This window comes from Pezoporus occidentalis, unplaced genomic scaffold (assembly GCF_034315485.1).
Source record: "Pezoporus occidentalis ecotype Australia unplaced genomic scaffold, CSIRO_AGI_Poc_V1 ctg54, whole genome shotgun sequence".
Taxonomy (NCBI): Eukaryota; Metazoa; Chordata; class Aves; order Psittaciformes; family Psittacidae; genus Pezoporus; species Pezoporus occidentalis.
Window position 1 is genome coordinate 7,344,504 of NW_026915877.1, and position 27,887 is coordinate 7,372,390.

General features: G+C 37.7%; 1 protein-coding gene across 10 annotated transcripts in view; it reads right to left on the reverse strand.

Moving 5' to 3' along the window:
- Positions 1 to 27,887, reverse strand: part of PCDH15 (protocadherin related 15) — a 370,883-nt gene that overhangs the window by 146,709 nt on the left and 196,287 nt on the right. For all 10 annotated transcript variants that reach the window (XM_062637927.1, XM_062637929.1, XM_062637924.1 and 7 more), the window contains 3 exons: positions 24,740 to 24,819; positions 18,881 to 18,974; positions 402 to 530 (listed from right to left, as the gene is read on the reverse strand). In XM_062637927.1, coding sequence (XP_062493911.1) covers positions 402 to 530; positions 18,881 to 18,974; positions 24,740 to 24,819 — 303 coding nt within the window. The remainder of the gene's footprint in view (positions 1 to 401; positions 531 to 18,880; positions 18,975 to 24,739; positions 24,820 to 27,887) is intronic.

Sequence of the window (27,887 nt, forward strand, 5' to 3'; positions counted from 1 at the left end):
CTTTAATGCCTTAAAATTTTCTATATGTGTGACAACTCCATATACATACATATCACTCTTTCAGTACGTTAGAAAAATACTTTAAAATAAATCAGTGAGTATAAAAACATGGCAACAACATTGTAACACTGTAAATCTGTTACAAGAAAGCTCTTACACTGGTGTGTCTTCAAAACCAGTATTTTAATGTGCTATTCATAAATGAAAAAAAGCTCTTTAGATATTAAGCATAGAAAAGAAGCATAAAAGCATATTAAGCAAACGGACAACAGACAGTTTGCGTTTAAACCTAACACGTTTTTATATGAGCTGATCTAAGGCACAATTGCTTTGTGGTCATTCCTAATTGCCTGGGAAGTTTGGGTAATAAACAATTTAACTCTTCACAGTTAATAACTTACCCTTACTTGACCAACAAAAGCATTGGCTTCTTCTTCCTGTACAGACAGGTTTTTAGGTAGAAACATATCAAACACTGGTCCATTGTCATTTACATCCGTCACCACTATATTGACGGTAGCAGTTGAGGTCTACAGAGAAAGATAACATTATGAACAAATTATCTTTATTTTACAATTGCACAAATTACAACTGACCAGCAACCTTACTGCTACGTATTACAATGATCCAGTACAGAATCACAGATAAACAGGCTACCAATTTTTTTTTCACGGTTTCCTGTGAAACAGGAGTCATTATTCATTTGAAGAGTTTATTTCTACATGTCTTAGAGGACAAAACAGGCTTGAGACTGAATAATATATCAGAGATGCACAAAGGATATCAGATAACTTTATTTCTTATATGTTTTTTAAGGATGATCCATTCTGAGTGGGGGAAAAAATCTAAAAATATTAAACATTTGCCAGAACTATAAATTTGGAAAGAAATTACTGATTTTACTAACCAAATATGACACTATAATGATTAGCTTAGATGATTAGTCAGCCTCTTAGCTGGCACAATCATGCTACCACAGCGTTAGGGGGAGCTCAGGCAGCATCAGCTCAGATCTCTGTATCATCCTTCACCCATATCACACTGACATGCTATTAAACACTGGCACATCAACTTTAACATAGAGAGGTGCCTACTGGGTACAGCATAAGCAACTATATTTAACACATATAGTATTTCAACAAAACGTATCTGTGCTCCCTAATGAAATTTTCCATACAAATCAAAGCAACTGGGAAGTGAAATATTTTGTTTGCAGATCTTCAAAGCTCAATTCAGATCCCTTTTCACTGGTCCTAGATACTGTTACAGTCACAAAATGCCACACTGTTGTATTTAATACATTATTGCTATACATTACTATATCTTAAATCAATTCATCAAATGCTAACATCTTTGCTATCAAAGACACCTTTATTCCATAAATTCGAATCTAGCACAGTGGCAAGTATCATTGTGAACTATAACTTCAGGTTTATTACAGTTTAAGATCACAGCAGATACATCCACTAATGCTAGTTACTTCAAGCAGTTATTTCAGAATAAGCCTAAGCATTGGCATCTCTTCTCTGTTTCTCAAGGTGAAGAGTTTTGCATTGAGATGAAATAGCTCAGTTTGAGCCTCATGAGTTTAAGCATTGTGGCAAGAGCAACAAAAACATGCCTTTCTTTTTGTTGCTCAACCTTATTATCTGAGGCTAATAGTGCAAGTTTCTGTGGCCTGTGACAAGGGCTGCAAACAGAAAGAATGATTGGTAGTCCTCATTCGCCAAAGAGAAGTGCTCCTAGGCAAGAAACACAGTAAGGAAGACTGAAATTATACATTAGGAAGTAATGGAATTACAATTAGGAAATTGCATTTCATTGCAAGAACAGAGAAGCACAGGCACAGAGTCCAGAGGCTACAGCATCTTTCCCATGAGCAAGACATATTAGCACCTGACAATGACTGATAGTGGTGTAAACCAGTGCTGATGGAACAGTGTATGGGCAGGCTAACCTGGCATTGTAACACAGTGTCAGTAGTGCATGAATGCTTCCTTCAGTGTTCCATTCAATTCACATGAAAAGAAAATAAAATTATCTTATTCTATAAATACAGCTTGTTAGACAAGTATAGTAAGGGAAATGGATGCCAGAAGCATGTGAAGTTTAATACTGATGCCTCATTGCTGCAGATCGCTAATGCTGGTTGTCCAGACATTTTTGCACTATTCCCCTAGTGACAGTAATATTTGTAATTATGTCTACACTGTTACTGTGAAATGCAGTGTAAAATCAAACACAGTGTATTAAATTGGCTTTTATGTGTTGTATCTAGATGCCTTCTGATACCACACTACTTTGTATCAAGCTACATTGAACGAAATCCATGTGACATTACAGTTATAGCAATTACACTGTGCAGGTGCCACTAACCCCTGAAAAAAGTCTCTTGCTTTAGCTGAGACTAACCAACCTGTTAGTGGTATCTCACAGTTTTCATAAAGAAACCTTTAACCACCCTCCTTAAATACAAAATAAAAATTACAGATTAAAAAGTCTGAATATGAACCTGCGTCTTTGTATGCCTTTTCAGAAACAACTTCTGATGCAGTACCTCCCATGTAATAAACCTCAAGTAGTTTTACACCTTCACAGGTTCCCACAGTAACTGCCCACTTTAAATGAATGCAGATTACTGTCTAATTTTCATGAAGGGGCAAGTTTCTTGTTTCTGCCACATGGGAAAAGCGCTTGCAAAGAACAACTAATGTACTCGTGATCTTAATAGCATTTGGTCATGCTTTCATTGATGCATCACCAGTTCAATCTGATAACTTACTCTCTGCAGGAGAGATCTGTAACAGGTCAATCTCCTTCACCTTCCAAATCCTCAGACTTGGCAAACAGCCCAGCCAGTGGTACTGGAGTCAGCTGCCTCTTCACAGCTATAAATCTGGCTGGTGCATTTGCTCTGTCCCACATATTCATTGAGGCGATACCTGTGCTACAAGGCTTCCTTAGCAATCCCTCTTGATACTGGCACAGAAAAGAGCAGATGCCAAACACACACAGGTGGCATAAGTAATACCCAAGCACAATACAGCTCTTTCAGAGTGGGAGTTTTGCTACAGTTTCTCTATGGAAGCAAATGCAGAAAACATACCTGTTCCACAATAAAAATACAGTAAGTACTTAATATTGAAAAAGTAATGAATACAGAATATTTCAAATCAAACAAAAAGATGCTTTCAAGCTGGCTTCTTATAGTTGCTTATGCTCAGTTATTTGCTAATTTTTTTCTGAAACTTCCATTCTCACATTCAATTTATATAAGGAAAATGTACTTTACAACTTATGTGGCATTGTCACAAAAAAAACACTCCGAACTTTTGCTCATACGAGCAACGCTCACTGAATGTAAATCAATCTTCCAAAGCTAACTTGATTCCACAGAATACAAGGTAATAAAACCTCTTGGATTTCATGAACTGGGAGAAATATGGCATAGAAAAACCCACTGGCTTAAGACAGTGAGTAATGCTCATTTTGAAAATCTTTTTCATTCAAGAGAATTTTAATGGGATGCATCTGATAATCTGTGGTGTGAGCAGACTCATAGAATCAACTAGGTTGTAAAAGGCCTTTAAGATCATTAAGTTCAACCATTCCCACAGGACTGTCAAGACCACCACTAAACTATGTCACTAAGGGCCTCATCTACACAGTTTGAATGCTTCCAGGGAAGCTCCGTCACTTCCCTAGGCAGCCTGTTCCAATAACTGACTACCTTTTCAGAGAAAAAATCTTTCCTAATGTCCAGCCTAAACCCCTCCTGGTGCAGCTTGAGGCTGTTACCTCTTGTTGTATCACTTGTTACTTGGGAAAAGAGACTGACCCGCACCTCACTACAGTCTCCCTTCAGATAGTTGTGGAGAGCGATAAGGTCCCCCCTTGAGCTTTCCCTTCTCCAGACTAAACCAGCTAAGTTCCCTCAGCCACTACTCATAAGACTTGTGTTCCAGGCCCTTCACCAGCTTTGCTGTCTTTATCTGGACCCACTCCACCAGTTCACTACCTCTCTTGTAGTGAGGGACCCAGAACTGAACACAGTATTTGAGGTGCAGCACAGGGAGATGATCACTGCCCTGGCCCTGCTGGCCACACTATTTCTGATACAGGCCAGGATGCCGTTGGCCTTCTTGGCTGCCTGGACACAAGCTGGCTCAGGCTGACAGGCATGTAGTTTCTGGGGTCCTCCTTCTTGCCCTTTTTCTAGATATTTTAGTTTGGATGACACTCACTCAAAGTAGCACTCAGAGCAGCTGCCAAAACATGTCTTTGCATCTGATAACTTCTGAATCAATTGCTGAACATAAAATCATGGTTGTAAATTACTTACAGGTCTAACTTTTGTACCTAAGTGCATGCCAGGGGGGCAGTTCACATACTTTAGACAAACACAGCAGCATGTTATAAGGAACTCTTACAAGCACTTCTCCTAACTGACAGTGTTTTCCTCAATCCAGGGAACTATCTGCTCTGAAAGCGCGCTATTAACAACACAACCCTGCAGCAATACTTTTATGACTTGAACACAAAAGGGAACCTTTCTTCTCCTTCAAGTCTTCTTGAAACACAATAATTATAATATTAGAAATACAGAGCTTCCTGAAATACTGGAATACATGTAGAAGGGGTCATTTGAAGTATCAAAAAAGCCTCAGATTTCACCTAAGAGGAGACAGTGGAGGCAGCAGTGGAGGCTGAACTCTGCTTAATACAGCCTCAATTTTAAGATTTTAAGGTCCCTTTTAAAATCTTTGTCAATTATGCAGAGGAGGTAATGAAGCACACTCTCCTCAAGTGTGCAGGTGAGACTGAACTGGTGATAACAGTCAATACACTGGAGGGCAGGGCTACCATTCAGAAGGGATGTGGAACAGCTGAGAAATGGGCCAAGAGGAACTGTGTGAAATTCAGCAAGGACAAATGTCCAGTCTTGGCCCTGGAATGGACCAAGCCCCTCACAGGGACCTGGGCAAAGGCCTGCCTAGCTGAGAGCAGCTCTGTGGGAAAGCCTGTGATTGTCAGCAGTGAGTGGAGCAGGAGCAGCTGCGTGCCCTGGCAACAATACAGATCAGAAGCTCATGGGCTGTACGGACAGGAGACCAGCCTGGAGATCCAAGGAAGGGATTGTCCTCTCTGCTCAGCCCTCAGAAGATCACACCTGTATACTTAGATAGTGTCAAGAGACAAAACAAGTGTAAAGTGATACAAGAGAGGTTCAGGCTGGACAGAAGGAATAGCTTCTCAGCATGTGGACAATGAGAGCATTTCAGCACGATGAAGCAAAAGTGTTTTCTACACACTGTGCTCCAGCTTGTCTTCACATCATAGACAGGTACAAGGTATCTGTCTCAGTACTCCCTGGATAAGAATATAAAGAATCAAGGTTTTGATGACTTTATATCATTAGATAGGGATTATCTGAAAAAAATCAATAAATCAACTACCAGCCTGACCTGTGTATGTGAACGCTGAAAGCTTTTTTGAATTATTCTATAGTTTATTCTGTAATGTAGGATAGGACTTGTCATGGGTGCTAAGGGATTCTAGGTCAGATTAACCCCCAGACCTGCCAGCCAACACAGTCACACAGGACAGTGCTCCACTTGTTACTGAGTCTCAATTCACACAAAGTTTTCACTTATGAATTTAAAAAGCAACCTTTTTTTTTTTTTTTGAAAAGGAATAACATTTATTGAGATACCAAACAGGAAAATTATTTTATAAATTGAGTTTTCTGTTCTTCTTAAACTTCCAAAGGTACTAAAATAAGATCCTGTAATAAGAACAACATTTCAAATAATACTTCTTTTCGTATTAGTCACAATTTAGCAAACTATCAAAAGTGAATTCAGTGGCAGGATCACCAAGAAGGGCATTCAAAACAAACTCTGGGTTAGCAGCAATGCCCCTGTGTTCTCTTCCAACCACAAACTCTGAAACTGAGAAAGAATAATGGAATACTCGAAAGATTTGCTATGGGAAACATTTATTATCCCACTGATAGAGCAATGTCAACCTTTTACACGAAGCAGTCATCCACTGGCTACCTTTATGTCTTTGAGATGCATAAAGCAGAAGTTCTGCCATTAACATCAGAAACTGCTATAATCAAAGATTATTAAAGAAAATCGTTTTTATATCCCCATTAGATGGCTCCAAAGATTTGCTTAAGCTCTCTGCAAGCTGTAGCTTAAGACTGTAATAGCCTTTATTAGACAACTAGAATAAATTACAGTGGTTTATTCAGAACTGCAGCACAAATCAGTATTGGTAACATCATGATCATCCATCCTGTAGATAATGTAAAAAGTCACCAGCAACGCTAAAATTGCATTGACTAAATAATCATTGTTTAGAAGTTCAGGGCTAGCCATAACCTTTTTTCAGTCTGTCACTGGAACAGAAAAAAAGGCAAGCAAGTAGACTGTGGGTCATAGCCTTTCTTAAAGCAGTCAAGTAACTATTTGGAATACTAGTCAAGAGGCGAGAAAAACCACAGGTTGGATGTTTTGGGGATGGATGCTTTGGGGATGAAACGTGCACTGCAGAGAGGGTGAAAGTAAACATACTGAGAAAGGGTAACTAGATTTTGTATGAAGCTCAGTTTCTTGTACTATTAGAGAAGCCTGCCATTTGTTACAATCACTTTCAACTGCAAGTAACAGTGGCTGCCTAGGATCATTCCCACTGTCACATAAACCCCACTTCATTTTTTCTGTCGCTAGCCTCAAAACTTCCCCCAGGGGAACCTCAGCACACTTGCAGGGAGGTAGTGATGCTTTTAAGTTTGTCACAATATCACATCAACATTTTTCAAGTCAGCAATGAAGAGCACGAGGACTTGTAAGAATAGTTTCCACCTTTGACTATCAAAGCAGCAAAAGTTATATTCGAAGACAAGTTCTAATTGGGTGCCTATTTAGTTCTGCAAAGCCAGCTTTCTTGTTTTGTTAGCAAAGGAAAAAATACAGCTGCGTTGGATATCTCATACCCTCAAAATACAATAAAAATTTGTAATATCTCTTCCTTCACTGGTTCTCATATGCCAAGTGCTGTGACGTGTATCTGTAACCTACATCCCAACTCCCTAAAACATCACTGTCCTCTTTCTTTGCCTCTAGTCTTGTACCATTGCAAGGTGACCTGCATATGTCAGAGTAAAAATAAGTCAATGCTTACCAGCATCAGAAAGCAGATTTTTCATTGCAAATCTTGGGGAAAACAAACTGAAAAAGATGTTGTTTGAAGAAAATATGTTTGAATAAAATTGTTTGCAGCTAGTTTCATTTAATTTGCCCCCTTGAAGGTATACACACTATTTTGTTCATTATGTACTTCAGAAAAAAAGCAAACTTTACAGATTTCTAAAGGAATTGTGAAAAGTTGCAGTGTATTTTAGGGGATCCTAAAAGACAGTAAAACAAACTCTCATGTAACAGAGCTGCTGTTTCACTCAAGCTCTTGACATACGTTTAACTACAACTAAAATCTTTAAACAAACTCGAGTGGTTCCCTAAAGTAATGAGAAAGACACCTAATTCATAACTTGGTTTTATGTATTAACTGAATGGATACTCCTCATGCAAATACTAAGATAATACAGTAAGGATAAAAATCTGCCTTGGCTGTTTAAAAACTAGACATTTCTACAAAGATTTGTCAAGTATAATTTTGAAAGGAGTGTTGAAGCTATTACTGGAAATTCATGCAGGGAAAGAGTAGTACAGCCTCATATCAGGCATTTCCTATTCATTAGTGATGTAAACCTGTTTTGGGTTCAGCTGTAACAGTTGTTTATCTCCTTCTTAGTAGATGGTGCAGTGCTGTGTTTTCAACTTTAGTCTGAGAATAACTCTGATAACACCAATGTTTTTAGTTGTTTATAAGTAATGTTTACTCTGATCAAGGACTTTCTTGTCTTATGCTCTGCTAGTGAGAAGGGTCACAGGAAGCTGGGATGAAACCAAGACAGGACACCTGACCCAAACTAGCCAAAGGGGTATTCCATACCACAGCACATCATGTCCAGCATATAAACTGGGGGCAGTTACCTGGAAGGGCAGATTGCTGCTCGGGTCAGGCTGGGTACTGGTTGGCAGGTGATGAGCAATTGTACTTGTACACCACTTGTGTTTGTTTGCTTTTCCTTTTCCCTTTTTAGATTTCTCTCCCCTTGTTATTTCCCTTATCATCAATATTATTGGTGGTAGCAGTAGTAGTTTTGTATTATACCTTAGTTACTGGACTGTTCTTATCTCAACCCGTGGGAGTTACATCCTTTTGATTCTCCTCCCAGTCCCTCCATGAGTGGGGGGGAAGAAGAGGGGAAGTGAGTGAGTGGCTGCATGGTTCTGAGTTACCGGCTGGGCTTAAACCACAACAAAACTGTATTTACTTCTCTTTTATAACAAATACAAGTCAAACAAAAGATCATCAGCTGCAATTTACAGCTTTCTTAGGAACACTAAAATAGTTCTTACATATGTAATTCTTCCCTTAGCAAATGTAACCCCTAAATGTAACATTTACATCACTACCACAAGTATCTTTTGTCCTATGTATGCCAAGCCCTGATAAACATTATGGATGATAAATTTGAAGCAAATTTCACTTGTGACTTATTTTATTTGTACCCTGCCATTTAAATTGAAGTTGGATATTGATGAAAGCATTCTATGCCTTGGAGAGGAAACATTCTTAGCTCTGATGCCAAGCAAGTTTATTAATTTAGACAAACTCCAAGATAAACGTTATTGTCTCTAGATGTGAGTTTGCACATAGTAAGATCTGAGGCAAAGCCCAAGGCCTTATTTGATTAAAAAGAAACTGCAAACAATGATTCTGATCTACATATCAGGACTTGCCTATATTCAGTTCAAGAAAACTACATTTAAAATTATGATATCCAAAATAATGGCTATGCTTTACTGAACAGGGGAAACAGATGCTTAGATCTTAAGATACTAGGAGTGATAAGTATCAGAATAAAATATACAATAACTATATAACAGATAAATTGCATGCTGCCTAAGTTCAGCTCCAGGAAATTGACAGCTAAGATGTTGTTAATGGGAATCTAATATTGCTTCGTAATGGAGGATGACAGTGAAGTGTCAAAGTCAGAAAAAGCAATGAGTATATATGCACAACTTGTTACGGTCCTGTTCACTAACCTTTTTGAATGCAGAGAAGCTGCATACCCATAACAATGTCCACTAGGCCATATGGAAACGATTTTCCTATCAGCAAGGCTGCAAGCCCTCAGTTATTTTCAGACCTTGATTCCTTCCAGTGTAGGGCACCAGAACTTTAAAAGAGGTATCTACTGACCCTCTACTCCTCTCCAAGTTATAAAGAAGAAATGGACAGCTGAAATGCAAAGAAATGCAGGAGAAAGAAGAGAGTAAGGCTGATGGGAAAGACAAGGCTGGAGCTTGTCAATAATTACATTCATGAAAAAAAAGATTAGAAAAAGCCAGTCAGGAGGCGAGGAAAAAAAATATATAGAAAAGCTGTCAAACACAAAAAAATAAATCTCTAAAGGAAACACCCCAAAACAAAAACCTCACACATCTGTCCTGGGTTCAGCAGTAGCAGTCATGTTTCTCCTTCATGGTAGCTGGTGCAGTGCTGTGTTTTGACTTCCAGCCTGGGAACAGTGCTGGTGATACCGATGTTTTCAGTTGCTGCTAAGTGATGTTTACCCTGACCAAGGACTTTGTGAGGCTCATGCTCTGCCAGGGAGGAGGGGAAGCTGTGAGGAAGCAGGGACGGGGCGCCTGACCCAAACTGACCAAAGAGGTATTCCATACCACAGCACGTCATGCCCGGGGTGGGGGGTAACTGGGAGTTACCCGGAAGGACACGGGCTTCTGGGTCAGACTTGTTTCTTGGCCGGTGGTATCGTATTCTCTTCCCTTGTTATTTTCCCTTATCATTGTTGTCGTTGGTGGTAGCGGTGGTGATTTGTGTTGTACATTGGTTGCTGGACTGTTCTTGTCTCAACCCGTAGGAGTTGCACTCTTTCGATCCTCCTCCCCATTCCTCTGGGAGCGGGGAAGGGGAGAGCCCCGGGGGGGGGGGGCCTCAATTGCTCTCAGCCTGGCACCACTCACTGGGAGTGAGTGAACAAGCTGTCTGGCTAGGGTTTAAACCACGACAACATCCAAAAAAGTAAATATAAAAGATGATAACTTTAGTAGGAAAGGAAGATAAAACCATGTATGTTCAGGAAATGTCTTTTGACAAATTCATGGAACCTATGGGAGAGGTCTCTACTGTTATGTCAGTCACCAGCCACGTAACCCCATAGGCTCCAAACCCATGTATCTATATGTGGAAGAGAAAGAGCATTGATCTGCTGTCCACACAGCTGAAAAACATCTCAATATAACAGGAATGAAAAATTACTGTTTCTACTGGGTGCACCAGCAGTAGCTGGTAACTTATAGCCCAAGCTATATAGTCCAGGCTAAACAACCCAAGTTTAGAGCATAATGTGCACGACACATCACCTAACACAGTTGGAGGCTAATGTAAAAATCAGGCTACATTTGTCATTCACCCTGGCAGAGACAAAGCTGTGGAAAAATGGATCTGCATCTATACCAAAAGCTCAGAATTCAGTGTCTTAATCAAAAATGGATGAAGCTGTGGCATCTCTACATTGATCTTTGTATCATAAACAAAACCTAAGAACTTAAAAACAGGTGAGGAATTTGGCCTACAGTTTTCCTATCCTTCTTGCATGGGTTATCTATTTACTTAGAACTGGAGAATTCACTGCTGTTACAAAACCAGCAGAGGTTTCTGCTAACCTGCAAGATCTGTCTGAAAGGCACGCTCAGCTACAGAGATTTCAGGGCAAGGAGCTTTATGTGTCTGCTCTTGAGCTCTCTACATTTGCACATAACAGTGCTGTCTGAAAAACAGTCTACCCAAATTATGTTTTCCAGTCTAGCTAGAATTCATGACCGTGATGTTTACTGTCATGACTGTGGTATTGCTGAATGAATATACACAATAACGTAATGTATACATAATGTTACACTATAAATTACTGTTTCTGTAAACTCTGATGTAAGATCCATTTTAACATAGTTCTACATAAGCTTATTTATGAGGGCATACAAAATCTTCAATAATCCTTGGTGCAGAACTTTTTCTCATCTTAAAATAATTAAAGTAATCTTTCAAAATGGAATTAAGATTGGCTCAGAATCTTTGATTGAAAACTGATTAATTTTTTTTTTTTTTTTTTTTTAATGAGGATTACTTAAATCACTCCTTCCTTGTTAATATTTGAAATCAAAGCCTTTATGGGGAATTTTATCTATGCAATGCAAGCAGACAAGTTGCACAAACACTGGTCATCTGGCAGTCTCCTAGAGATCTTCCTAATAAAAGAGCTAATGCACAGAGAAGAGGAAATCAGTCTGGACAATTCTTCTCACGCCAACTGAAATTTACAGGTCAGCTTAAATTTTTAAGGCTTTCTCATATGAAGTACATAACTTGTAAGGAAAATAGTAATAGGCAGCATTTCTCTTTTGTTACAGATTTCATTGTTGAAAAGAAAATAATTTAAGGAGTGTTTTAGAGGAGGAAGTACAAAATAATTTATCTATTTAAATTCTTCCTTTTCATATATTTAATAACATTTCCTTCCCGCTGCACCAACAGATCAAAATAAATGCCCCACATTAAGCTAGTATTAAAGTTCCACAGTATGAACAGATCCCACTGATTTTTTTTCTTTTTTCAATCTTGTCTTACTGATTACAAAAAGTTCAGTTAAGTAGAAGTCCTCTTCAATACAAGCCTTTTTGTATGCAAAAATCTCTGTTCAGTAAGTATTTACTGAAAGAGGCATGCATACTTTATTCTTGATAGATAATGGAACTGATATGGAGCAGATATAGGTAATATTTACAGGAGTAACAGAAAATTTACTGTAATTAATTTTCTGTATGCTATTCAAATAGTAAATCCTTGTCTAAATTATCTTGATCTAGTGCTGCCTGTTTGCTCTAAGGAAGTGAATTAATCCAAGCACCATGGGAGACAGATGCTCTAAATTATTAATGATCATCTAAGATGACTGAAATAACCAAGTCTAAATTACATGATGAAACACAACGAACTGAAATAAGGCTACTTATGGTTCTCTCAGTGCATGGATACCTTCTTGAAATGTTGGTTTGTTCTGATCAATAATGAGACAGTGCAGAGGCACCTGTGTCTACACAACACATACCAGTGTGCCTCAAGGCCCCTAGAACAAATTGGCTATTAGGCTGCCCTGCTCTGACACATCTTTGTCTAGGATCAATTGTATACATGTATATGTAATACTCGACTTTCATTTAAAGCCTGTGGCAATTATTTAGCTAGATAAACATAAGGTGATAAACACTAGTTTTCAAATGCTGGTTATTCTGATGGCATTGTTGTGGCAGATTGACTACCATAACCTTCTACAAACACTATACTTCTGCATACTATAGCCAAAAATACGATTTTCAGAGTTTCTAAGTCCCATTCATTTAAGATCTTGTGCTTAGTACAGTGCAAAGCCATGAATGTTCTAGCCACACTTAAACATTGCAGTGTCTCACTTTTATGCATTAGACATTGGAATGAAATTTGGAATCCAGTGCTGGGTACCCAGAACCCCATATACAAAGCACAGAAAAATCCCTGCATTCTGTACCTAGCTGATCTGGGCCAGCCCAGACCACAGAGAAAACAGTTCTCTCTCAGACTCCTTCCTAAGGGTCACCTGATGGTGCCTCTGTCTCCTCAGGAAACATGGCCCTAAACTTGTTGTGGGGTCTGCAATGCTAAAATTATTCATTTATTTTCCATAAAGTGTTCATTGTAGAAGAAAGGCGAACAGTGTGAGATTAATGGGCAAAGTCTTGGATTCATGGCTTTCAGAGAAACACTTCCATAGCTAGGTCGCCTCGAATCTTTCCCAACCAGCAATCTTGGACTAGACCCTGAAAAGCACAACTTCCAAAGAGCAGATAGACAACAGCTTTTTCTGGACTTCCAAAGTTGTTTAGTGGCTTGGCAGCTGAGTCTTCTAAGCCATAAGAAAGCATATGAACCCTGTCAGTATTTTCTGAGTACCACAAAGTGACGGTGAATAGGGACATCAGTGTTGCTGCTTTCCTTCAGCCTCCCTGCCTGGGAGGTTTGGGGAACAGCCCCTGGATGACTGACAGTTTTTAAGAATGCCTAATTATTAACTCTCAAATGACTTTATAAACTTGAGCAGAAACACATTTCTGAAGTGCTGGGTGAATATCTTCATGACTAGATGCTTGTATTTGGAGGTTTGTATTCTGCTTAAATCACACAGTACACACTAAGGCAAAACAATGGAGCTTCCTGTTTTATCTATATAAATGAACTGACACACACATACAAGCCAAAAATAAGTAGCACAGAAAGCATTTTCTTTCTTCTAGCAAAAGTCATGCATATTTATTTGTTACTTCTCCCTTTGAAATGCAAAGACACGAATTCTTGCCTTGAAATCCCATCTGAACACACCACAATTTGTGACAAAAATTGAGGTTGAGATCTTTTTCTGATTTGCATGTCACTCTTCTGCCCATCTACAACTAAGTTTAATTATGGAAATAAAAATATTTTCCTAACTACTTACTTAATTCACACTTAATTGTTTGTTGGGCTGCATTGTTAACAGTGATGGGTGGTAGGTTGTACCATTACAAGGTCAGAGAAAAACCACAAGCCTGTTAATACTCCACGCTATAACTCAAGAACAACAATAACTTGGGAAGCATAGTTGAGCATTTTAAACAATCAAGAGCATTATAAGCCATGCAAAAGTGATGAAGTGGTGTCAGGTAGGGCACACCATTAAACAGAAAGCAGTATTGCTTAGTGAAGGCATAAGTAAGTCTGTATTGATTTTGATGGAATAAGCAGTCCCTGAAAGTCAAAAGGTGTCGACATGACTGTCACCACACAACATTAGGCAGTTAGATAAGACTTGGAGCTTAGAATACAGAAACCTCAACTACTTAGTGTCATAACAACACTATTAAAAGTCTCTTAGACCCTTTGTTAATGATACTGAAAAAGCAGCAGGAAAAAAATAATACCTTTAAAACACCAAAAACTTAAGGTGTGTGGACCAAAGACTTCAAATGCAAAAAGGTGTTCAACAGACTTCATAAATGATGATGGTGGGGAGCAGTTAGTTTTCCCTAGAGAATGCTGAGAATAAAAAGGAGAGCAAATACCACACTGTAAACTATGTACTAGTCCAAGATCCAAAGGGGTTTACAGTCGAGCGGAACAGGCAGGGTGCACAGTGCTGGCCTGTCTTGGTTGCAGCTGCAGGGAAAAGTGTTTCAAGCCCCTAAGAAGATCAGGAATCAAGTAACTTGTGAGTTTAGAAAAGTAATCGTTTGTACCACCATTATTATGGGAAAGGCACTCGGAGGAAATGTTGCTCACCAAGAGACTGGTGTGTGGGCTCCTATACCCCAAGCAGAAGTGTGATACCATGTGGAAAGTGTGTTGCTGCCCCATGTGCTAATTTCCAAACTCCTTGAGATACCAGTAGTGGAAAAAGATCCATTTTGGCATGTCTCCCTGGGCCAAAGAAGATCCTGACAGGGGTGAAGATGGTAACCAGTGTGTGAACTAAACTACTGTTAAAGGTAGGAAAGATGATGAATCATTCTGGCATTTTCCTTCTGTTTGCTTCAAGTGAGTCAATCCCAGAGACTCTGACACAATACTGAAACACAGACTTCAACCACCTAACAAGCCTTATTTATCTCTATGGAGGAAAATATTCATAGAGAACAATGCTGAACAGATAAGGGTGCTCACCTTGAGACAGACAAATTTAAAAGTAGCTTGGCATAAACTTCTTTCAGAAAGCTTCAGCAATTTCAAAGCATAGCAATGTTTCCCATCTGAAGTATTTAATCTAAAATGCAGTATTTTCTATACTATTATTTAAAAATCAAATGACCTGAAGTTGTGCCCCTTTGAAACCTTTGTTATGAAGGCTAGAAGCCTTTGTTCAAAACAAAATTTAGCTGGAAAATGTTATAGATACTGAAATATCTTGAGTACTGCTCACAATTTGTGAAGCAAATTCACTGACTGAAATTACAAGACTGGACTTTCTCAGAGAAGTATGAAACATCAATGAAAATGTTTTCTTTCTTTGCGCTATATAAGGATATTAACATGGCTTTTTATGCATCTGTATACTTGAAGGCTATGAATTAAATAACCTGTTTCACAGTTAAATTCACAGTACAACCATAGATGACCATGACTGAGAAACAACCTAAAACTACATCACCTACATGTAACCTGCATTATCCTGTGATCCTATGACTGTTGTTCATAAAACCTACTCACAGAAATGCACAGATGCCAAATTTTCATGTTGTAACTGGATAGAAAAGTTCTACTTAATAATAAAAACAATCAGCATCCCCCCAGACACACTAATAAAGTCTTTTCCCATTAAATTCCTTTCAAATTTTAAAGAAACAAGCAAATATAGAAAAGACTATATAGAATACAAAAGCTTAATTCAAGTATATTGACTAATAGCTTGTTTCAAACAGGTCACTGTTGGGTGGAAAGAAATCAGGTTTTGTATGCTACTAGCTAAAATATTGTAATGTCATTTAAATTAAGTTGCACCTACATGTGGAATTAACTGAAACAAGTTCTTCAATCAGATAACCAGTTTTCTGTAGGTGCTAATAGAACTGCTCAAAAAAGCAAACCTTCATGGCAAGTAGCAAGTGAATTACTTTGGGGAACAGCAGTTTTGTAATTGTAGGAAATTTTCATCGACACCATTGATGCTTTCTGGTATAAACTAGTTAAAAAGTCCTCCATGAAACTGCACTAACTTGCTTTAAAATCATTCATGTCTTTAGAACAGTTTCCCATGTTACCAGTTAGCAACTTTAAATGAGTCCTTGGCCCAGGAGGAGCCGTCAAATAGCAGGAAATAAGTCCAAAAGAGCTGCAAATCAAAGAAATTGTGTAAAGACATAAGGAAGCCTGGCAAATGAGTCAAACTCACTGTTTTCTGGCATGGAAAAGGCATGGAGATTTAATGGTTTGAGCTGCCCCATTTCATCTGACTGTAAAATAAAAGACAAGAAACAGCCTTGACTGTGATACTGGCAAGCCCAGCCAACCCTTTTGCTTCATATATTGTCATCAGAAGCTTAAGGTGCAAGAGCAGTTCAGCCAGCTTCTCAAGTAAGCCATATTGCTGGACAAATTTTAAAAAGAAACGTGCTCCACCACTGGCAGTATCATAACAGAAGAAGACGGCTACAGGCAGGTAGGAGATAGTGCTGAAGACACCAAACCAAGCAGCAGGAAAGAGAACACACAAAGCTAGAAAACGTGACCATGTTTCACTGAGAGAACAATAAACATATACGCCTGCAGATACAGAACTCCAGGAAAAAAACAAACAAACAAACAAACATATGGCATCAAGGAAGGAAAGCAGGTAATGAGACAGCAGAGGAGTGGATTTTTTTAAGTGTATGGTTTTGTTACAGGAGCAACAACAACATACCACCACCACGCAATAAGAGCATTTAGTACCAAAGGGTCAAGCGACCTGCTGCTGGTTTGCTCATCTTTCTGCTTGTCAAATGACAGCTGTACTAGTAAGAACCGTTATGCTTATTGAGAAATTATGATTGTAGTTTTATGTGAGCATTGGAAAAATCACAACTACCTTTCATTGATGTTACAACAGCTCTTTGGACTCTAATTATTTGATTTTCTTATGGGATACTAAAAAAAAAGAAAAGAGAAAAACCCCCAAATCCCACCAAAAAAACCCCACAACCTGCACCTCTAAAATAATGCTTAAAATTTGCATATTATTAAAATTGGTTTTGAGAATGCTACTGTTCTTATTTGTATTATCACACCTCTAGGAACTTCTAGCCCTATCTTCACTGGTTTAGGTAATGCATGAAGAACAAAAGCACAGTCCATTCCCCCAGCAACATGGCCATTACTGCTCCAGCCTGGCTACTGAACTGCTCACAATCATGAATATCAATGACTTCTACTGCAACAGTCAACCCTACATCAGCATATTTCACAGACAATACTAAGAAGGCCTCCACAGTTTATTTTTGGTGGTTTCACACTGTTAGCTTAAAAAACTACATCTCACCTTACATATATATCTCACCTTATATAGAACTATTTTATGTTAAATAGCATGCAATGATTAACTAGAACTCTATTTAAAAAAAAACAACACAACTATTATCTTCTGAGTGTTAAAATGGATCAGATGTCCAATTCAGTTCCAAGACAAAGAGAATGATTCTCTAGATGAAAGGAAGCAGAAGTATATTTTCAATAGCTTTTCTATGCCCCAGATAGCATTTAAGCAGCATTAACATAGTCTGAAACAGAACACAAGACTTCTATTTAAATCTTCAGATTTCACAGCTGGAAGTCAGGGATTAAAACAACTGAACTCACAGTTATATAGAATAGAAATAGCTCAGAAGTAACAAAATTCAAATTTTAAGATGAATTAAAGAAGATAACAGTAACCAAAATTTTAATGGAAAAGGTGCAGGTTCTGTTATAGTTACTCCATATTGCCACAGAATTATATAAAGCATCTAAAACTTCCTCAATACTTCAGAGAAAAAAAAACCCAAACAAACCAAACTCTGAGTAAACACTGAGCAGGAAGTCAAGCCTTATAAGCTGAAGAAGCTAAACTAGGGAACAGAACATGCCACAGGAATAATACATAAGATTTTCTCTGCTGTGGTGAAGACAGGGTGAACAAAGGTCCAAATCACAGAGCTTTCACGATAGCTCCATAACAAACTGTTAGAAATTTCTCTTTCAATCTCAAACTGAATACTGCCTGCTAGAAAAGCCCAGATAATGTGGATATATTATTTCAGATCTGCCCTTATACACTGTATATTTAAGGTCAGATACATTAAGACTTGTTCTCCAATTATGCTATCACTCCATGGCACAAGTCCACAGCAGAATTGCTGTGCTCCCATATACCTTGCACAATCCAACTCCAGTAAATTCTCCCTGTTGGGATTGCTGCAAACTTTCAGAAAAACTAATTTCATTGCCTCTGCTTGATAAATAAATATATATCTTTAAATAGCCCTCCACTTTTTAGTATAGAAATTGAAAGTCACAATTTTGTTATACTAAACACAAATGTGAGCAACAGTTGTTTGCTTTGATTGCAGGGTCACTGTATGCCTGATCAATGCACACATAAAAAAAAATTAGAAATGTCTCCTGATAAAAGAGTTGTTCTTTTTTTAAGTTAAGTGACATGGGCATTTTCCCAGAGAAGCTTTGAGAGCTTAAAAATATTGAAGCTGGACAGTGCTTTCATGTATCAATTCTGATAAAAGTGCAATACATTTTACTAGATAAAGTACAAATCTATAATATAGCTGCCCACATAACTGATCTTCAGGAGAAAGTAAGAAGCAAGACAGGTTATTTCACAACACGGAGAAGAAATAGTAAGAAGATGCACATATCTGAATAATGCAAAACCTTGACTGCATTGGTTTTTGTGAAAGAATAACAAAAAGGCAGAAGTAGAAGTAAAGTCACTTTGTTTCAAGATCAAAGACATTACTCCAGTGATGCATAGGCTTTATCTACACAAATCTTTTTGAGTAGACTGTTGCAGATTACAGAGATATTTGGTCAAGACCCATCTACAATATGCTACCAATTAGACTCCTTCAAGTGCCTAACTACATACTGTGTAATAGCCCATTTTCTTGAACTTTCACAGGAAACTCACCCCATCTGGTCTGCCATCCGAGGCTGTAACAATCAGAATATAGCGATCAGTGCTTTCTCTGTCCAAGGGTTTTCCTAAGGCTAGTAGTCCAGAACTAGTAATAAAACAAAAACATAAAATATTATCACAACAGTTGTGAGATACCCACAAGCATTTTTGTTCCACTACTTTGTGTTATACAAATGTTTCCCTTTGAGCAAGTTAATAAGCTTTTAGGCTTTATCAGAACTGAAAGCATGCTCCATGGTAGGTAAAGGCTAATAAAAACAATGAACCACATTCTAATGCTTTCTGCTTCAGTTCTTGTATAATTTACGATTTAAAGAACAACCTAGTGATCTAGAGGATTCTACAATAGATAGGTCTACACTGAACACAGGACCCTTATTTGTTAGACAGTTGCACTGCTATAATAAATGGGAGAATCACAAGCAATCTATTAATCACAAAGGAATCGTGATACCCCTGACAAGACTGCAGCAGTAAGATCTGGGAATACAACACACATGGTCTTAAGTATAAATTTTCTCCAAGTTTCATAAGGAAAGGCTACTCACTTGCATGCTGAGTAACTTCAGGAAAAGTGCTGCAATGAGCTAACGACCTTTCAATGCAAGCACATATAGACCACAATCCCTAATAACATATTAATATAGGCACAAATGTTTTGGAAAATAAATCAGGATATTGTGATTATTGATGCCCATTTTAACAGATATGAAAGAAGAGCTATCTGGAATCCACATAAACAAAAATAAAATTTTTCCAAAATGCTGTTTGAAAATGTTGCAAATTCCTGTAACTGCTGACAAATAAAGCATTTTAGATTTTTTTTTTCTCTAGGATGATCTAATTTCCTCATGCATGTGTGCTGTAGGTGTGTGCAGCAGTACAGAGACAAGATCCCACTGTGCCACTGATCCCATACAACGTTAAGATGACAATCCTGTCTAAGCAAGCTAGACTCTGCTTAACTAAAATGATACTTCCCTGACAGGGCTAAAGCTCTGCATTTCATTTACAGGATTTTGGTGTCTACAGGAACCTGCTTATGTATGTAACAAACTGATATTTCTCCTACATGCCACCCAATCCATTGGCTATTTAACAAATACGCACCAACATGGATGATATTTATCCTCCTGCTGCATAGCTAAGCAGTTTCTCCAATGAAACTCCACCAAACACATAGTAATCAACTCGTAACATTTTAAGAAAAGTGTAACAGTACACGATTTTGCAGTGCACAATCCACATGAGCTGGGATCTTAGTATTACTCCATTTTTAATGAAGATTTCAGACATAAGTCCTTCTCAGTCACAGCTATATATTTTACTGGTTGACCTACATTGTATGTTCATGACCTAGAACCTAAACAACTACTTGTTCAGAAAAGGATTTTATTAAAACAACAACACAACCAAATCCAAACAGAACCATTAAAGTCCCACCTGTGAGGTTTCATTAGCTGTACTTCTCCGGAATGCTTACATGTATTCCATCTCTACCTAATGATTCTTCTTATAAATTTCAGCTTAGTTTCTGCTGTAACTTCTTACTCAGAGAAGACCTCAGCAAACTGGTTCCAGGCCAAAAATTTTTCAGCAAATACCAACACTTACTGGCAAGCTGTTACTGCAAGGAGTTTCTTCAAATAAATAACTACAGACATAGGTGAAACCAGTGACTGGGAGCATAATTCTCCCCTTGGAGTGAAAGGCTGGTAGGTAAAATAGCATACAAGCTCAGTAATCAAATAAAAGAATATTTCAGGAGATGCTACATTAGATCTGCCTCGTTACACAAGTAAAACATAGGCATAAGTCATGTTTAGCTTCCTCAAAAAAGGAAAAGCTAGCAACTTCATTGTACCCAAATTATTTAATTATTTTCTGGAGGTTTTTAAAAACAATGGGACACACAAATATTGTGCATAGTTTTTTAACACAGTAAATATGGAGCGGACATGTCTTGTTTCAAGCCGCAAGTGTTGTGCCAAGCTACAAAAGGGCCTTGGGACCTACCATGCTTCTTTGCATGGAATTGACTTGGCCTCCTCAGAGGATGGTTTTAACTTTAAACAGCAATTATCTAATAAGCATGTACCCAACACCAATGTTGGTTTGACTTTTGCTGACTTTTCTACAATTTTGTAGCGTGCTGCCTATTTTTCTATATATTTTTCTAAGTAATAGCTAGCTATTATATGGTTATTGTGTGAAGACTGAACTATGTACAGAGCAGTACAGGCACATGCTGAAGACTTCGCATAGACTCTTGCTCTATTGCCCTGAGAGCCCCAAAGGGAAAGTGAAAGGGTAAAGCACAACGCAAGATCAAGGGACAAACCTTAGAAAGTTTGTGTTTCTTTTTAAACATAGCCACATATATAGTTATATAAATGAATGTAGCTATATATAGCTACTTATAAATGTGTTATATAAAAATATATACAATAAATATAGCTACATATCATTAAAATACATGTGCATGTATACATATATATGTGATTATACATACATAAATTATAAAATTACATATAGGCATAATAAATTACATTCTATATATTTTTATTTACATACACATAGTAAAATACAGGTATATTTGCAATTTTAGCTATTTGCATTAGTGTTCTACCTGGACTACTAAGACTGTAATTAGACTAACAGTAAATTCTTGGCTTTGCATACATACATGGCCCACAAGAAAGCAATGAGTTTAAAAGTGGTGGCATTTCCAGCAAGCCATCTTGTAATTTGTGTGTAACAAATTAGTAACACTGTGCACCTCATTTTTTCTTCCACTCTTATGTACTGTCTTCTGCTAAGGAATATTCGGGTGAGTGCAAGTAATATTACTGTTATATTACTAACAACCATTTAACTTTTAAACTACACTTCTTAAACTTATAAATAGAAGACGCTCAAATGGTAGTGATGCTACTGAGAAAGGCATTAACTTCCTTTGTGGGCTGTAGAACGGTCAGATGTATTATTAACTGTCAAAATTGCTAAATTATGGTCTGTATTTTAACAATTCTCTTACTTCCAGGTGTTTCTGCAAATCAATTAGCTACCATAATAGATCATATATATTTTTCATATTTGTCCAAGACACTGCAACAAAATATGAACAGAAGAATTTTTTAGGAAAGGAACAGTGAATAAAACATTTAAAACTTACGTGGTAAAGTATTAAATATCTAAGTGGAGCTAAGAATAAAAAATTGACAGCAACTGACAACAAATACTGTGTTAATGACACTGACCTTTAGCTGCATATATCCATTTAAATTTCTCCACCAGTTTTGCACTATCATACCACCTTTTTTATCTCCTCCTTCCTACCACTTGAACAACTGCAATCTACAGTCTCCATTTCAATAGATGAACATCATTCAAGAAACAGGATAGTTTATAAAAACTTCCAGGATTCCAATGTATTCACATTCATTTAATACCCCAACTTTTAATCATCACTGTCCCTAGGGAAGATAAGGAGGTACTGATTTACTACAGCTTATGCTCACTTTGCATTGCCAAAGAGGAAGGAACAAAAGGATCCAGCAATCCTCAGACTCAGGATGAGAGATCTAGTGGGTAGATGTAACACTGGTAATATTCAGTACTCATGCTGCCAGTTAGGGAATTACACAGGAATTAACTGATGTGCTCTAGGATACAAGAAAATAATCCAGATGAGAAAAAGAAAGAGACAGAATCATGTTCATGGTCTCTGTCTTGGCTTTAAAGTGTTTAAAATGTATAAACGTAACACTGAGATAAATTCCAGTAGCCTTAATATGCCACTCACATTGACTATATGCTTTGTTTAATATTAATCCTACTTTAATCTCCTATCAAGGCTTTTCAGCATCTAGAAAAAATGTGTAAAAGGCTGAAGAAAATTTTTCATGAACAATTTCCAAGGAGAGAGGTGCAAGGAGGGCAGGAAGGAGAGAATCACAGAATCAACTAGCTTGGAAAAGACCTTTAAGATCATCGAGTCCAACCATTACCCCAGGATGCCAAGACCACCACTAAACCTTATCACTGAGGGCCTCATCTATGTGGTTCTTGAACACTTAAAAACACTTTTCAGAGAACACTTCAAAGAGCTCTTCTTTTTATCAAGAGGCAACAGACCAAAAAGACAAACACACGCCTAAGTTTGTGTTGAAATCCTCAATGCGCAGTGGTGCTCAGATGCATGTAGGGGGGATGTGAGGCTGGGGGATGTCAGGCTGCCCATGATGGGCCACAGAGGCTCAGCAGGATGGAGAAGGACTCCCAGGCTCCCTGGACAGTCCCTGGGAGGTGAAACCTGCAACTGCTTCAACACTACCCAACAACATAGGGGTATGCTGTACCTGAAGCCTTCAGAGAGCAAACTGGACATTTCTTAGTTATTTTCAGACTGAATTCACAGCTGTGAATTCACATGCCACCTTTAACAGCTTGATTTCTGGCTACTGCCACACTGTTTACACCCAAGGCTGGACAACACAGGTGCTGCCTAGGATCTAACTTCTAGAATTCCTTTACCTCACGGGTTTGGCAGGCGAGAAGTTGGCTTGAATTTGTACACATTTTTTAAGTCTTTCTCTGGTATGGAGAACTATCAGAATTTTTATGCTGCAGTGTTAACAGTATTGTGATAAGCATGAACAACCCAAAACAACTACCCACAAAGTGATCCCCCCCCACTTCACAGCACCTCTCGTGTACCCAGGCATGCTTCTTATTATTCAAGTTCTAAAGTCACAGAGTGGGTCAGACCAAGTTTCTTTATGTTTCTATGGGAAGGATTGCTAACATCACTTGTACAAACCATACAAACCTGCACAGTGCTGGAGCTATGAATCCTAGCGCTCCCTTTGAGCTGATAAGCAAACCATACCTTCCCTGATTTGCACTGAAAACTCCAGCCCTAAGCAATGAATAAAACCAGCACCCTAACGTGATTTCTTGCTTTTGCCATCTCAGCAGAACAGTCTCCTCTCTAAGCTTTCCCTTTCATTGCCTGACAAGTCTTTATTGTTAGAGGGCCCAGCAATGTTGGTGGACAACAGCATCAGCATCTCTTGGGATGTTCAAGGCTTTTGTCACATTGTTTCATAAGCTATTTGATTCTCTGTATATGGGAGATTAGTGAGTAATGCAGAACTTATTCAGAAAATACGGACCTGTTTTAGTACAATCGCTTCCTCACACCAAATTTGAACAATTTTTTACAATTACACCTGCACAATGAACAAATAAGCTCCAGATTATTTTTGTCCCATCATCTACCACAGGAAGTCAGTTTAGCACCCTCCCTTCCTCCTGCAAAGATAAAAGATACTTTGGCATGTAAATAATAGCTGCTTGGGTAAAATAAAGAAGGGAGTGGTGGGACAGGCAGAGACCTACCTCATGCTTATCATTTCATAACATAACCTTTCTTTCTAACTCTATTTAAGTCGGCATTCAATTTAAGAAAAACAGGCTTTACAACAGACTACTTTCCACTGTAGACTAAAACACTTGAAGGAAAGAAATTAAAAAAAGAAAGCAAAAGCTGTCCCTGATGTTAGTCAAGAGCTGACAAGTATAAAGTTATTAATTAATCTCTGGTCACTATTTTGAATAGAATGTTTCCACCTCAGTGATCTTTACCTACAAAAGTGTTTAAAATAAACAGTCCCCTGTGAAAAACTCCAGAGTACAATATCATTTACAGAGCTCTCATTAACATCTAAGAGCCAATCTACGGAACAGCTGAATAGATCTGATTACAAGTCTTTCTTTAGCTCTCAACCCACATTTTCACTTGACTGAAAAGTTACAAGTCTATTTTCTAAAGGTTTTTCCACTTACCTTTGAGAGAGATTAAAAACTTGTTGAGGATCTCCGTTCTGAATAAGGTATCTTATAGGGTCACCCTCTCTATCAAAAGCCTTTAGGAAAAAAGAGGATAAAATTAAGTCAGTTACAAAGCCTTCTTTTCTTTCCTTCAATTCATAAACTGAAAATTAACTCCTGAAGTTCTCTTAAAGTTTTCTACAGGGACGACAAGAATCTGTTTGTAAGGCAACAGTGGGAATTACAGATGGGCTACTTAAGATGAAGCTGTAGCACATCAGAATTCCTATGATACATAGAAACAACAATATCCTGAATATAGACTTTCAAATTACTGCTAAAAATAAACACAGAACACCAAAAGTATGAAATTCAGGCTTCACAGAATTACTTATATTTTTCTGTGTCTACAGACTGAATAGACTGAACTTTTTGTTTCTTTTGTTCCTATTATTCATTTCCACTTCTTTTCTTATTAGTTTATTAGAATCCCAGTACTTTTACTGATGCTCTGAGCAGTTTAGACATTGCAGCGCTCACCCTCCATAATAATTTGTTTCGGGGGGGAGGAAGGGGATGAAGATTAGGATATTTGAGAAAGACTATAAAAAGCATCAAAGAAAGTGTATTCCACCTACTAGATGACAGAAAAGCTTTTCAGAAGCTGAGTAAACTACTTCTGAAGTTATGCTTCAGCTAACCTATTTATAAAAATGGCCATAAATATGTTACATAAATATGTATACACACACCTTTTCCCCAAAAAGACTATCAGGAATTTTCCTGAGAAAATATTGTCTCTTGAACTGTCTCACAGTTACAACAATTTAGCATTCCAAATCCAAACTGATTAAGCACATTACCACAGGAAACCCAGTACATAAAGGGGGCCTACAAGAAACCTGGAGAGGCACCCTTTGCAAGGGCGTGTTGGGATAAAACAAGGGGGAATAGCTTTAAACTGAAAGAGGGTAGATTTAGATTAGATATAAAGAAGAAATCCTTCAATATGAGGGTGGTGAGACACTGGAACAGGCTGCCCAGATAAGCTGTGGCTGCCCCATCCTTGGAAGTGTTCAAGTCCAGTCTGGGCAGAGCTTTGAGCAACCTGGTCTAGTGGAAGGTGTCCCTGTGCAAGGCAAGGGAAATGGAACTAGACAATCTTTCAGGTTCCTTCCAATCCCTAACCATTCTGTGACTCTAAGAATCTACGATTCTGTGACAAACAATAAAGAAATGACTAAAATAATTGCAAGAAGGCCAACCAACAAGTTCACAGAAAGATAGATAGGATTTACCAGGAGACAGAAAAAAAAAAAAAGAGTATTTTTGTGTTTCTCATCTTTCAACAACGATCCTTTTCCTTATCTATTTTTTCAAGCATTTGCTGTACACCATAGTCAAAGCTGTGTATCTTTGTGACCATCTAAAGAGCAGTTCTTTAGAAAAAAAACCTAAACAAACCCAAAAAACCAAAAAAAAAACTCTCACACACACATTAAGAACAGAAGCACAAACTATTCCAGCATGCAGGCAGAACAGAGGATCTATTAAGAAACCAGCTTGCCTTAACCAAAGGAAGCACATAGAAAATAGTGGCTAAGGCAGATGAAGGGGGCCAGTCTAAAGAAAAAGCAAGAATAACTATATGAGGACAAAGTCAGAAAAAGTCAAGGCAAAACTGAACACAGAAACAGAAAAGCATACAAAGGATAACAAAGAAATGTTTAAATTACAGAGGAAAGCTCAGGAGAGTGGCACTTTGTCGCAATATAAAAGCAGAAAGTTTGATGTAGAGGTCAATGAGCTAACAATTCTTGCATTTCAGCTTCAATCAAGCAGCAAACAAAATTGTGTGGCAACAAAGGGGTAAAATCTCAGATGAGAATTGGGAAAAAATAAAGCAGAGAATAGGTACATAACTAGAGCATCTTTAAATCATCTGCTGAAATTAAAGCCTGATGAAATTCATCCTAGTGTATAAAAACATGGGCTGAAGCAATCTCAAAGCCATTAACAGTTTTCTTTGAAAACTCACAGAGGACAAACTTGCTGAAGGGCAAACACCAGGTACATCTTTCACAGAGGAATGAGACAGGAAATCACAGACCAGACAGGTAAAGCCCAATTCCCAGAAAACCACAAATAATCAAATTATGTGTAAGTACCCGCAATGACAATATGGAGATGGATAACACAAAGCTAAATTTCTCAAAACAAAGTATGTTGAAGCAATCTAATCTCATTTTACAGAAGACAACAGGTCTTGTATATAGGGAAAAAGATGTGGATGTATTAATGAGTCTAAGCCATAGCAAGGCTTTTCGCACTATCTTATGTAACATTTCCATTAAAAAAGTTCAGACAACATGGTCTCCAAATAGATAACAGGCTTAATCAAGAATAAAGTTGATCATAAAAATTAAGGTCAGACAGCAGTGGGCAGCATTTAGTATTGACAAAATTCTAAAAGGTTGTGCATATTTCTGCCAATACTGATCAATATTTTCATTAACAACATTAGTGATAGAATAGGAAATTTGTTTATTAAATCCATGAATGGCACCAAATGACAGGAGGTGCCAGCACATTAGAGGTTATGAGCAGAATTCAGATAGTCTTATGCTGATGATATTAATGGTTATGAGCTGACTTAAATAAAATAAAATAAAATAAAATAAAATAAAATAAAATAAAATAAAATAAAATAAAAACCTGAAAAAGTGCTAGCCAAGAATACAAAATTATACAAATACTAGATACCGAAAATCGGACTAGCTGTCATCTCTGTGAACTATCATAGATTTTAGTTCATCAGAATCACATTGTTGCTTCTATATTTAGTGGTCCTTTGTATTAATTTTACCTTACTTGAAGGTCATCCTGTCCTCACTTCATATTTCATGGTATCTCAGAGGTTTATTTATGGTCTACATTCATTCATAATAAGTCAGGAGACTTTCAGAAAGACAGAAGGTAAAAGACTGGTTCTAGTTAATTTTCTTTTCCTCTTTATGTCCAAAGAAAATGTACCTTTCAATAAACACACTTAAAAAAATCACAAGGGAAAGTTTATCATTGTTTAAAAAAACTAAAATAAATCTGTTTCTTTTAAAATGAAAGAAGAGAAAGTTATTATGTGCATAGGAAAAACACTGAAGAT